The sequence below is a fragment of the Pristis pectinata genome, chromosome 3 (assembly GCF_009764475.1).
Source record: "Pristis pectinata isolate sPriPec2 chromosome 3, sPriPec2.1.pri, whole genome shotgun sequence".
NCBI lineage: Eukaryota > Metazoa > Chordata > Chondrichthyes > Rhinopristiformes > Pristidae > Pristis > Pristis pectinata.
This window is the reverse complement of record NC_067407.1, coordinates 21,076,176-21,090,758: the sequence shown is the minus strand read 5'-3', so window position 1 is coordinate 21,090,758 and position 14,583 is coordinate 21,076,176. Positions and strand designations below refer to the sequence as shown.

The 14,583-nt window shown below is 37.5% G+C and overlaps 1 protein-coding gene across 1 annotated transcript in view; it reads right to left on the bottom strand.

Annotated features, from left to right (window-relative positions):
• The window catches only part of LOC127567693 (receptor-type tyrosine-protein phosphatase F-like), a 335,950-nt gene that overhangs the window by 113,201 nt on the left and 208,166 nt on the right, over positions 1 to 14,583 (bottom strand). Inside the window, exons 7-11 of the mRNA XM_052010633.1 lie at positions 12,668 to 12,937; positions 11,262 to 11,843; positions 8,828 to 8,961; positions 7,494 to 7,638; positions 509 to 814 (exon numbers count right to left, since the gene is read on the bottom strand). Coding sequence (XP_051866593.1) covers positions 509 to 814; positions 7,494 to 7,638; positions 8,828 to 8,961; positions 11,262 to 11,843; positions 12,668 to 12,937 — 1,437 coding nt within the window. The remainder of the gene's footprint in view (positions 1 to 508; positions 815 to 7,493; positions 7,639 to 8,827; positions 8,962 to 11,261; positions 11,844 to 12,667; positions 12,938 to 14,583) is intronic.

Below are 14,583 nucleotides of genomic sequence, written 5' to 3'. Positions count from 1 at the left end.
TCTGCATTGCATAGGCTGATTGCTGTGAGCCTAGACATATGCTCCATCTCAATGGTTGTCACACTGTTGTCAATAGATAATTCAGTCACAAATATTTCTTAAACAATTGAACTCTGCAATTTCTTATGGAGAAACTGCAGTATCTCTTTGCTAATATGGTAATTAATGGTTACAGAAGATAATTTTGAATCAATCTTGCATGAAGTCACACCTTTATTGTGCTATTACTCTTGCTTTTAGCCTCATGGAAAAAAATGGGAAACATTATCTTATTTCTCCAGAACAGCCTGCAATCAAAACATTATTCATTAACTGCAATATCAACCCATTTTGACCATGCAATTTTATACATTTGAACTAAAATGCATGATTACAGAAATTACTCCAATATCCATCTAAATTGCACTTTTCTCCTTTAAATGCCAGGTGGATTTTTTCGTCTTTGAAAATTTGGTGAAAGGTATACCACAATGCTAAATATATTTAAATTTATTTTCGAATGACCTACCATCTTCCTCTGTACGGATAATCACAGGTGTACTCTTCGGACCCGGACCGACATTCGTGTGAGCCATTACCCACACCTGATATTCTGTCCACTTCTCCAGACCCTCAACTAGCGAGCTGGTTGCGTCTGCCTCAATGTTGTCCAAAACATGCTTCTTGTTGTCCTCACTATCCACCGCCTGATATATAATGGAGTATTTGGTAATGACTCCATTACGACTGTTTGCTGGTGGTGGACGCCAACTTACCCGAATGCTGGAGGAACTGATGGAGAGACCGTGAACATCTTGAGGTGGGGCAGAGGGGGCTAGTGAATAAATGGAGGGGGTGAAAAGTAATGAATGAAATAAAATGATAAAAATCTTAACAGAAAATACACAGTAAAATTAAAAATACATGCAGAGAACAAGCAAATTAATATCAAAGCTCTTTTCAAACAGTTAAAAATGTTTAAATTTATTAAATGCTATTTGCATCCAATCATGCACAAATATAGTAAAATAACAATATGGTAGGGTAAAGAATACAGAAAATAAATGCTGGACAATCATGCAAAGTACCTACCTTAAAGTGTACAAAATGCATCATTAATTATACTGAACTATATTTACAGCTAAAGTAGCAGCATTTGGCACACTTATTGAAGAGATTTTGTGCTGTCTGTGTGCATATAACACAAATAGTTAAGCATGTCTAGTAAGATGCCCTTAATAATGAACAGTGGGACAACACTTCTAAACAGATCCATGTAGAGGTCATCATCCCGTAGCTAAGCCTGGATACTCAAGAGCTATCACATACCTGTCTATGAGCATAGCACAGCAACAAATATGTTATTCCACTGAACTGGTAAACTATTAATATTTCAAAAGCAGATGCTAGAAATCTGAAATATCCAAAAATATTGGAGGAACCAAGGACCCTCTGCTTTGTCTTGAAATAAGACTAAACCAGTTCCCAAAACAACCACATTCCTTCACCTTTCTAAACGTGTCCTCAAATGAACAACTTCTCCTTTAACTTTCTCCAGATATAAAGATGTTAGTATGGGATCCCTACTGAATCTTAACAGCCTGCAGTTTTGTTCAAAATGCAGAACTTGTTTTGTTCCAGCTACAGACCCACCTCTGACATCACATGGTTTCCTCATCTTCTCCCAAATGAAGCATTTCATCAACTTCGATTTCAACATGAACTTTTCCTTCAACTTTACAAGCTTCATAACTTTCTCCTCAACAAAACATCCCCCTACCATGGTTGACAAGGTCCTCAACCATGTCCATTTCATTTCATATTCCTCCTTACCTCCCTTTATTAGGATTCCCCTTGTCCTCAACTTCCATTCCATCAGTTTCCACATTAAACAGACCATTAGCACCTCTAGTATGATACCATAGCAAAAGACATCTTCACTCCACTCCTCAATCCTGTCCAATATCCCCTTGCCATTTTATGGGACCCTGTCATCCAAATACAGGAGATGCAAGAATTGCCTATCAATCCCTCTCCCTTCCCATTGTCCAAGGCCATAACCATTCTTTCAAGTATTTGTTTCTACATCTTTCAATTTAATATACATTGTTTTCTGCTCATGATGCAGTATTCTCTGCACTGGGGACAGAAAATGTGAACTTAATGACCAACTTTGCATAATGTCTCTGTTCAGTCTGCATGTAATAATAATGATTCTTCTTTTCCAATTTATTATTCCCTGAGGCTCATCTTCCCTTTCTTTACTTGACCCTTCAGTCAAGCAATAGCAACAATTTTGTCATTAAATCTCTCCTCTTTTCACCTTATCACTGGCTTTTCTTGTCCATCCCCTCTCTGCTTCAAATCAGCCTAATGATTACTGTGAGAGTTTATGCCAGACTGTAACCCATACAACTGAAGCAACCCACCAATGGTAAACACATGCAGGACATTCAGGACATCAAGTCTGTGCCAGGTTCATCGACAACATGTTGCAAACCTGTAACTTCTGCTATCTTGAAAGACAGTGCCAGCAAATGCAAACAGTAATGGAGCTAACTGAAATTTCCCCTTCAAGCCACAAATCACCACTACTTGGAAATGTGTTGCCATTCTTTCATTACCCCTGAATCAAAATCCCTTAAATCTCTAACCAATCAACACTCTGTCAGTACCTTTGATCTATAGTTGCAGTAGTTCAAGAAGGTGGCTCAATATCATCTTTTCATGGACACTTAAGAGTCTCATCCAATATATAAGAAAAATGCAACAGTAGAAAGAAATCATGAGTCTCAGAGAATAAAACTTTTGAGTACTTAATCTGAATTTTGAAGTTAATTTTCCCCTTATAAATTTCCATGTTCAAGGACCATGTGCAGAGAAACCTAGATAGTTTAGGAGAATGGGCAAGGAAATAGCAGATGAGATTCAATGTTGAGAAATGTGCAGTTGTACACTTTGGAAACAGAAATAAACGGGAAAATTATTATCTAGAAGGAGAGAAAACTCAAAGTACAGAAGTACAAAGGGACTTGGGGGTACTCGTGCAGGATACCTTAAAGGTTAACCACCAGGTCGGATCGGTGGTAAAGAAAGTGAATGCTATGTTGGCATTCATTTTGAGAGGTATAGTGTATAAAAGGAAATGTTGATGAGGCTCTACAGGGCACTAGTGAAGCCTCATTTGGAATACTGTGCGCAGTTTTGGGCCCCATATCTTAGGAAGGATATGCTGATGTTGGAGAGGGTTCAGAGGAGATTTATGAGGATGATTCCAGGAATGAAAGGGCTTACGTATGATTAGCGTTTGTCGGCTCTTGGACTGTACTCACTGGAGTACAGAAGAATGAGAGGGGACCTCATAGCGACATTTAAAATGTTGAAAGGAATGGACAGAGTAGATGTGGCTAGGCTGTTTCCCTTGGTGGGTGAGTCCAGGACCAGAGGGCACAATCTTAGAATTAGAGGGTACAGTTTCAAAACAGAGATGAGGAGAAATTTCTTTAGCCAGAGGGTGGTTAATTTGTGGAATTCCTTGCCAGGTACAGCAGTGGAGGCCAGATCATTGGGGGCATTCAAGGAAGAGACAGATAGATATCTAAATAGTTGGGGTATCAAGGGATAAGGCTGGAAATTGGGATTAGAATAGTTTTTTTTCCTTCTTCCTCCCCCCCATTTCTCATTTTTTCCCTTTTCCTTGGAGCAGACTCGATGGGCCGAATGGCCTGCTTCTGCTCCCTTGTCTTGTGATCTTGTGATAATGGAAATGCTTACATAAATGTGTCACTTATTGTGTAACCTGGCCACCATGTTCACAGGGTTCTCTAAAAGGCTTTCTTAAATATTTTAAAATATCATTTTTCCTTAAATTCCCGATGTCCAAATTAAAGGTTTAACCAAGATCAAAAAAAAAGATTTTCATTGACTAAACGGGTATGAAAGCAGCATGTGCGATGTGAGCAGTTCCAGTATTTCTTGTTAGTGTTAGTGAGCTACCTTGTTGAATAGCTGCAGTCCATGTGTTAAAGGTAGTTCCTCAGTGCTGTTGAGATTATGAGCAAGGATTTTGGAGAAGGAACAAGACTATATTTTCATATCCTGGTGTTGTGTGACTTGGAAGGAGAACTTGCACATTGTGGTGTTATCATCTGACTGGTGGCCTTGTCTTTTCAGGCAATACAGATTGCTTAATTGAGAGTTGAGAAGTGCAGCCAAATAAGTCTTGCTAGTATTGCAATGTACCTTATAGCTGGCAATGAATGTAGCCACAATACAGACCAGGAAATGCCCCACATGAATAATTTGTGTTGTTTCTATCTGTGAATCACAAACAACCTCATCACCCCAAACAGCAGCAGAAAATTGCAACTCCCTCTGGATGTAATGTTATGTAAGGTGGGTTGATTTTCAATGGCCTGATATCGAACTGGTCGAGAGCTGTGGGTACACAGCACACTGGCTCAGCTCTCAAAACAGGCCATTCATCCTCTTCTGGCCTATTAGTTAAAACTCAGCCTTCTTGTTAAGATTCAGCCTTTCTTTCTGGACATTCAGATCAGATAAGATAAGATATCTTTATTTGTCACATGTGCATCGAAACACACAGTGAAATGCACCTTTTTGCGTAGAGTGTTCTGGGGACAGCCCGCAAGTGTCGCCACGCTTCCGGTGCCAACATAGCATGCCCACAACTTCCTAACCTGTACGGCTTTGGACTGTGGGAGGAAACCAGAGTACCCAAGGAAACCCACGCAGACACGGGGAGAACGTACAAACTCCTTACAGACAGCGACCGGAATTGAACCCAGGTCGCTGGCACTGTAATAGTGTTACGTTAACCGCTACACTACCTTGCCTGCTATATACTACGTTTCTGTTTTCATTATATATTGAAACAAGCTAAATCATTAACTGCAAGTGCACCTAGCTTTTAACCCTGAATGTACTGTACATTCACTAAAAGAAAGATTTTTCCATGAGAATCCAAAGGAGGAGACAATGTCCCAGAATTATCCAGTTACGGCAAACTTGTTGAACCAGCTGGAAACTACCAAAAGAGGATGATAAAGCACTATACTTTTTAACCTAGAAATCACTGACCTAAAGACTTGATAATGATAACCTGTGAAAATGAATTTAATAGATTCGGTCATTTGTGGAATAAAAGCAGATAATGGCCATAAAAGACAATAATCCAATTGGCGTAAAAACCCACTGGTTTGCTAACATACATAGATTCTTGATCACCAAGAGGTGGAAGGGTAGTGCAGGTAGATGGCAATATGGAATTGAAGTTACAATCAGATCAGTCATGATCTTATTAAACAGCAGAGCAGGCTGGGGGCTAAGTGGCCTATACCTGCTCCTAATTTGCACATTTGTATGTCTATTTCTAATTGAAAATCAAAAAAGTGCAAATGCTGGAAAACTGAAATAATAAAGGAAAATGCTGGAAATGCATAGCAGGTCAGGCAGCAGCTTGGGAAAGAGTTAACCTTCAGACTGCATACCTTACATCACACTGTTTCAGTTTTCACTGATACTACCTGTACTGCTGAATGTTTCTAGTAGATTCGATTTCATTTTTTGCTTAAATCCATTTATTCACCTTAGTCCCATAACCTACAGTTTCCTTACCTTACTAAAATTTGCCAATCTCAGTTTTGAAATTGGCCTGAGCTCATAAGCCTTTTATGGTAAGAGAATTAGAGTTTTCTAACTATTCTACATGTGAAGAAATACCTGATATCAGTCCTGAACAGCCTCGCTCCAATTTTAAGTTATGGCCCTTTGTTGCTGAGTATCTCAGCAGTAATAACTTCTATTTATATCACATCTTTAGAAAGGCCAATCTTAAAAAAAAGGGATAACATGGCATTCCTATGTGTGACACTAAATTCCAAAGAGGATACAATGTTCTAAATTCTCAAAACCAAAAGGTAAATTTTTGATGCATGTTTCAAAATCAGAATTGTGCTTTCAACTACAGATGTATACTTGACCACTAAACAGTATCACTAGACTGAAGGAAATACTCCTGAGTTAATACTGATGATAATTCAATTTGTAATTTCTGAAAAGAATAAGATGCAAGTGTTTCAAAATTTTTAATGAGACCTTAGATTTTTAATCTAAACAAAAATAACCTGCCCAAAATGAAGCAATCTCAATGTGAATTACTTCCAAGTAACACATACCAATATTAGACTGTATAACTTCACTTCAGAAAGTACTAAACATAAAAAATTATGTTCCTCTATTTCAGACATTCATATATCATGTTACATACTCATGTATACTCATAGAATTTGCCATAATTGATGAGTACCAGTTTAAACAATTCCCTATTTAGCAGGCTTAAGCTCAATAATCATAAGTAGTGAAAATTCCATTTAAATTCTTGTGAAAGGTTCTTTATAAGTGTAGAACCCTCTAGATGTCAGCCACAGCTCAGATGGTAACACATTTCACTCAAAGTTGTGGGTTTAAAACCCATTCCAGATACATGAACAAAAAAATCTTGGCGAGTGCTCCATCTTTTGGATGAGATGTTAAACAAAGGCCTGGTCTGTCTGTCATTTGGAATTAAAAGTTGAAAAAGAGCAGTTGACCAGCAGTGCCTTGGCCAATATCCCTCAATCAACACAAGTGAAATAGATTACTTGGATTTTTATCACATTTCTGCTTTTGGAAACCTGTGCAGTAACTGGCTATTGATTTTAAATTCACAACTTTATTGGCTGTTATGCATTTTGGGGCTACTCAAGATCATGAAAGGCACCTTACAAGTTTATAAAAATATTTAGCAACTCCAAAATGCAATCATCTACAGAGAAGCAGCATTTTATTGAAACTGATCATTCATTGTTTGTTTGAACCAAGGAAAATAGCTGCTTATTCTTTAAAACTAATGTTGCAGCTAAGGCAACCATTTTGCATCTGCTTCTACACAAAAGTTACATAATTATTAATGACAAACACTATGGAAATATTACATAAAATTTACACAATCTGTAAATCCAAGCAATATTTTGCAGAAATTACTTGCTTCACTGTCTTCTGTCACACACGCTCCTAATGTTTACATTGTAGTTATAGCTTATTGTCAAGGCAGTTAAGCTCTCACAAAAACGTTAGATTACTTGGAAAGCCAAACTCAAATAATAAGGCTGAAGATTATACACAGCTGGTTTGGAATGTATTAAACTTAACAAATGAGTTTTAGAATTAATAAAGTGCATGTTATACAACATGCATTGCACCCATTTTCAAATAGGCATTTTTCTATTGCAATGAAGTAGTTAGCTGCATCAATCAGATTTTGTCATAATTATTGTGATAAAGTTGATATGCAGAATAATTATGTTCTATTTATGGGGTTATTCCATAGAACCAAGGGTGTAATTCAGTTGAATAAACAAACACAGCTGTACCATCAACCAAGCTTGTCTGTCATTCATATTGACTATCCACCTGCAACTCGCACAGACAAGAAGAGAGATTTTAATACTTACTGGATTGCATGGTCTTTGCAGAAATTATTTGTGTGTATGCTCCTAAACCATGCTCTGAGCGTGCCGCTAAACGGAAATAGTATGTTTTGTCCGGCTTCAGTCCTTCCACAGTGTATGAAGATTTAGGGTCAAAGGTTACATGTTCCTGTAATGAGAATTCAGTGAGTCTTGAAAACATTAACTGAACTATTGTTCTTTGTGCTTTTCACCGAATGCCATGCTGCACACTGCAAAGTATAATTAAGAGTCACAATTTAAGTTACATTCAACGTGGTGAATGGGAGGTATTTGCATAATACCTTTGTACAATTTATATAGTCAGTCACCTAAATTGCATGGCACCAAACTTAAATTCCTTATCCTTGGACAAGTAATAAATAAATGCTAAATCTAATGCAAATAGAAGTTTGTATTTACAACTGTCTTTCACCGCATATAGTTATTTACATTGCATAGTACTGCTATTCTAATTTCTTTGTTCTGCAGTGTTAATCATTAAGATGTTAAAAACTGTTGAAAGTTTCTTTGAAGTTCAAGTGCACATCAACTGAATTTGCTTTGACTGGCACACTAATACTGTACTTTCCAGTTAGTTTAGTCTTTTAACTATGTGTCTTCACTTCTTAACAGACTTTTTTTTTAAAGAAAAGCATTTCAAAGATTCTCACTACCAATTTATAACTTCATGACTGCAGGCCATTTTAAGACAAAATAATGTTTGTTGTTTTCTGGTCTTTTTCAAATTTAGTGAAATGAGCTTACAAAAAAATTATTTAAAACTATGTTATATTCCCGCCCCCATTTCATTTGCATTTACAAGTTCAAATCCTAGTCTCTGTCGAAGTAGATAATTGGACATCAATGAGCATGATACAATTTATTTTATCATGCACAGAGAAACAAATAGTTGATTCTTTTGACACCAAAGACCCCTACTATCATCTGAGATCAGGTTTAGGCTCATCTACAACAGCTACTAACATTTGATAGCCAACTACTTACTGTTTAAGTTCACATTTGAAAGAAACCCACATTAATGAAGCACTGTTAATCTGCTTAACACCTATATAACAATTGCACTTCAGCAGAAGATACAAACTTGCAAAAGGAAATGTGAGGGAGAAGAACTAAATATTATTTGTAAATACCAGCTATGAACAAAGGCTAGCATTCTAGCATCTGCTGCACTCATTGAATCTTCATCTCTAAATTATACTGGATTTGCTAGAAAAACGGAAAGCAAGCATCATTTATGCCTTTGTCTGACTACTTCAGTGAGACCCTTGAATTTCCCTTTATTTTTCCTGCCCCTATAGATGTGGACCTCATCATACCTCTTTGCCATCAATCTCCTCAGAATACACCAGTTCATATTTGAGAATTTTTTCTTGTTGACGCAACACCCAGGAGAGCGCAATGCTGGTATCAGACTCTGCTTCAGCTTGGAACTCAGCAGGCTGAGCAGGAACTGTAGAAGAATGAAATTGAAAGTAAAGAGAGCGACCTAAAATTCAACCTTTCTAAGTATATTCCCTTTTGTACCTAAAATCTTACACATTAATTTTCTTTAATTTTCCAGGAAGACAGCATAAACTTCAAATAGTCCTCTTATCAAAAAAGTCCCTTATTTTATCAACTATTATTTTCAAAACATAACATTAGCCAGTGTTTAACTACCGTTATTATTTAAAAACAAAAGAAGAATCTCCTGGCTTTTAAGCTTGGGACTCTTGAGAGCAGGTTGAAATCTTGTCTCCATCCATGAAGTGCCACCCTAGGACACAGGCACTCTGCTTTTGTACTCCTCAGGGAATTAATGGAGCAGTGCAAACTGATCAAATTTTCCAGCTTTTAGGCTGAGAAATCTGCCTGCTGAACCAGTGGCAGGTTAAACTGGAACAAGTAGTGAGATCCAATTGAAATTAGTGGGAAGAAACAGCCGTCAGGGCTTCAGTAAGTAGACTTTCATACAGTATTCAATTAGTTTATGTGACATTCACATTCAGTCTCAGCGACAGTTTTGACAGCAGTTAACATGGGGTCCAGGCTTTCTAGCTGTCAAAGCCATTCTGGGAGTGCAGCCAGTCACTTACACTGGGCCTTGCTGATCCACTGAGAGTTAACCTCCCAGAAGATGACTACACTAATGCTGGTAGAAATAGAGCGGGTGACAGCAACTTATTTTCTTCATTGACACTGTAAGACTTAGGCAATGTTCTTTCATTGGGATACCTGAAGCTACATCTAAGCAATAGAATCATATATTACTTCTAGTAAGTACAACAATCACATTATAACAAATTTAGTCTTACAAATCTGCATGCATACTGTTGCCAAAGAGCATACAGTATTTGCTGTTGCAATACCCACGCTACTTAGCTTTCAAAAAAGATCTTCCACATTTTTTTATTATTAAGTAACAAACCTTCCTGGACCATGTTAAACTAGTAAACACCAAACAATTTTGACTTGTCTTAGGGAAAAATCATACATTTTAGATGAAGGGGAGTATGTAACATGAATAAAGCCAAAAATGCTGGAACTAGTGTTTAAGCATAGACAGCAAATGTTGGTATACTATTTTAGCATGGAAACTTCATAGTTAAATCTAATCCTGTCCTCAGATAATAACCAAACATGATCTTCCCAGTAGTCAATGGAGAGCAATAAGGAATGGGAATCCTGGCTTAATGTCTTCAAGCACATTATACAGAGGCCAACAATCATATCTGTATTAGGAGGCGTAGCTAACTAAATAAAGACCAGTAATCATATATGAGATCACCTGGTTTACTTAGTCAGTAGCACTTGACCATATGGAGAAAATGGATAGGCTATCCCTGTAATTACGATGTATGATGTGCTATAAAAAATAAGAAAGATTTTGTCCAATATAAGTCAGATGATCCTAGCTGGGGTGGCAAAGTTGAAGTTACAGCTGCACTCAATATTGTTTGAGTGATACCTGTTGTGAAATGCAAGTTTTTAATTCATTGGTGTGGACATCACTGGCTGGGCCACCATTTACTACCTAACCTTAATTATCTGTGAACCGAGTGGCTTGCTATGCCATTTTATCTAAGAAACAATCACCAGCACTGTGGCTCTAGAGAGTGGCAGATTTCTTAATGAAGGACACTGATGAACTAGATGTCTTTTTATGACAATCCAGCAGCCTCATGGTTATTGATGCTAGCTTTTTAACTCCAGATTTATTTAATTACTTGAGTTTAAATTCTCCACCTGTTGTAATGGGATTCAAAGTCATGCCTTGAAGTCAATAATCCAAAATCAATTGATTCTTGTTCAGTAGCTTAACCACTATGCAATTGCATCCTTGCAAGATCCTTGAAAATATATTGAAAATGAGTCACCATCCTTTGCAAACAGCCTGGACACTTAATTTTATAACAAGAATTTGTGTATTGCCTTAACAAACTCTGTTATCCAACCTGATGGTTGTAACCCTAACTGAAACAGCAAAACACATTAGACAATTTATAGTAATTCAGATGTTTAGTACTGGAGAGTTACAACTGGTGATTACATGGTTGAAACCAGTTGTTGAACTTGTGATCCATCAGAAATGGAAGGCATTTTTAATCAAAATGTGCTTCATAGAAAATCACATTCTATGTAAATTTAACATGGATAATATCTATTAATGCTACCTAAATACTGCTGTCATAGAGATTAATTGTCCTCTGTTCATCCAGGTTAAAAGTGAAATTTTTAAACAGCCACAGGTGAAAAAATTATACGACTTACCTCCTTGTTGGGTTTTAACTTGTATAATATCAGATGGTGGTCCATCCCCCATTGAAGTGAATGCCAGTACTTGGATGCTGTATGTGGTGCCTGTTGTTAAGCTACTGATGGTTGTTAGATGACTATCATCCAAGTTATGCTTGTACCACATATTCAAGGGCAACTTGGGGTCAGTTGTATAGTATACCCGATAACCCCGAATCTGTCCATTGGACTCTTCTGGCTCCTTCCACTGGATTAACATGGTACTGGCACTGAGCATACGTGCCTGAACTTTTAAAGGTGGGCTTGATGGAGCCTGTTCGCCTGTCCGGGTTTCAACTATTTCACTAGGAGGTCCTCTGCCAATATTGTTTACTGCAATAATTCGGAATTCATATTCCGAGTATGGGCTGAGACCCCCAATGCTATATCGTGTGGTGGCGACTCCATCCACCTCTTGGAAGGGTCCATCAGAGGATTTTGGTTTATATTGAATCACATAGAATGGTATCATTTCCATATTTCCTGATTCCCATGTCAGTGTAACACTAGTAGCTGTTGTCTCTGTAACACTTGCCATAGTTGGTGGCTTTGGTAAAGCTAGAATGCACAAACAGTTATATTTAGTAGTTAGTTCAAGGTACAAAATAAACACCCAGATGAATGAACTAAATAAGTGTCACTTCAATGACTCAGCACATGGCTAATTAAATTTTAAAACCAAGTCACTATCACAATATAAGATATTAGAAAAAAATTATAGCCTTGAATATAAACTATACCTTAAATTGTCATCAAAATTTGCTGCCTGTCAAATTACCACTAACATGCTATATTTCATTAGTCATGAGGAAGACAAACAGGCCTTTCAGCCCATCAAATCCTTGCTGACCATGAAGCACCCATTTACATTAATCCTATTTTTATTTTCCCCTCATTCCCATCAACTCTTCCCAGATTCTGTCACTCCCTACATATTAGGGGCAAATTATAGTGGCCATTTAACTAAGTCTTTAGGATATGGGAGGAAACTGAAGCACCCCAGGGAAAACTTATGTGGTTACAGGAAGAACGTGCAAACTCCACACAGACAGTATCAGAGGTCAGGATTGAACCCAGGCTGCTGGAGCTGTCAGGCAGCAGCTCTACCAGCTGTGCCACAAATTGAAGTGCAATTTAACTAAACCCAACTTAGAGCGAAATCCATGCACTATAAAATTCTTATAATTCTGTCTAGCAGGGAAGTTATTTTATCAAATGGGAATAAATGAACGGCTGTAGCACACTCCCCTTTTAGGCAAGGGAAGGTGAAAACCAGAAAGGAAAAGTTAAGATGATAGCACACTTCCATCAAATAAGACGTACTTTTCTAATTAATGAAGGTAGACAATATTAATGCTATAGTCATACTTTTATTGATTTACCTTTAACTGTTATTTGTGCTGTTGCCTCAATGACACCCAATGAAGACATGGCAACACATGTGTAGTTCCCAGACTCCTTGATATTAACCAGTTCCAGAACATTCCGCCCAACGGGCATATCCTCTTCTGGTGTCAATTCTACTGCTCCAGCTACCCATTTCACATAGGGCATGGGTGACCCCACAGCTACACAAGTGAGATTGACGCTGCCCCCTGGCATCACTTCATGGCTAGTGGGTGGGATAGAGAACCGCGGGGGGACACGGCGCACTGAAAAGGAAGATACTTCTGGTAGTAACACAGAATACCAAGTCTGAAATATTACCATGCAGTGAGCACAACCTTCATCCACCCACCACACCATGGTTTCTTGGTAAAGACTAGTTGCTTCATTGAGAAAATGAACTGCAGTAATAAAATAAAAACCATATAGCTAATGCCTAAATAATGCAAGCACCAGGCAACAATGGTTAGTGTATGCTCTAAAATAAAGAACAGAAGACTTCTATGCCATCTGGCATATGTAATTGAGCAAAAGATATATGCTCTGCATTTGAATCACAAGCAGCATTTGTAAGAGAATTTTAGAATTTAGGATGTGACAGATTCTTTGGAAATTTAATGCAGGCTTCTGTTTTGGCTGCCTGGCTAGCATACATAAATAGCAAATTGTTTCATGAGTTATTTCTAAATTTTCCATTTTTCAGGTCACTCTGCACTATATAGAGAGGGAGTGCACTAGCAATCAGAAAATACCAGAGTGACCCAGGTGATTTGCACACCAATTTAGCTTTTCAATAGGGATGTATTATGCTTTAGGCAGCTAAACTAACTTTAATAACTCTTATGAAGAGATCTGCAGGAACAATGAGCCCTACCATATCATAAGCACAGCAGTGAGTTAATTCCTCCAATTATCTTCACCTACAATGTTCTCTAAATAAGCAAAACATTATTAATTGCAGAGAACATGTATCACAAATGCAATAAAGAATCACTTCTCCAAATCCAGAATACAGAACACCTTGGTTCTTGAGGGACAAGGCACAGATTTCTACGCCTGCACTCCTTCTGTATTGTTTACAATCAAAACATTTGTGAGGATCCGCATACAGCAGGAACAAGAATGACTGCTTAAAACCTTGCATGCATTATATTCTTTTGAGAATTTAAAATATGGAAAGCTTAAAACTAAAATATGCATAATTCACTTTCTTAAAATAAAGGTATAATTTCAAATGTTATTACTGCAGTTTTCAACAAAATATATGCTTGCAGTGGGCTGGTAAATTGTACAAAAATGGCAGAGTGCACAACACCACATTTATTTTCAACTTTTGAAACAGAATTAAATTTGTAAAACATTTGGAAAGATATAACCATATTCATTACATCAAATAAATAGTAGGTAAATATCGTGATATTTTTACATAATTTTGCATTTGGTAAACATCATTACAGATTTTCTCGGAGAAAAAAACTTCATAATTTTATTTGGCAAGTAGTCATTCAAAAGCAGTGGAGATGGGATTGCTGTACTTGACCATCAATCAGGCTGCGAGTACCAGGACAAGATAACTTAATTGCTTGCCACTGCTGGACGTACTTGGCTTGAGTTACAGAAATATTCATCACGTGAAATTGCCCAGCTCAGCTGGCTTCAGGTGATTAAGTTTTAGTCCTATGTGGTCCTCCTTGTATCTCAGGAAAGGGGGAAATAGGAAAAAAGAACTGTATCATTCTTGGCTATTTATAAAACTATAAGTTGGGAATTAATCACCCAGTCCAGATCATCTTTCACTACAAGCTGCAAAGGGAAAAAAAAACAAACCTCACAAGAAATACTCTTTAAATGAAATGTGGTGTGCTTGCAACTACCAATTTTGCAATTTGGAATACTTCTGATAACATACTTC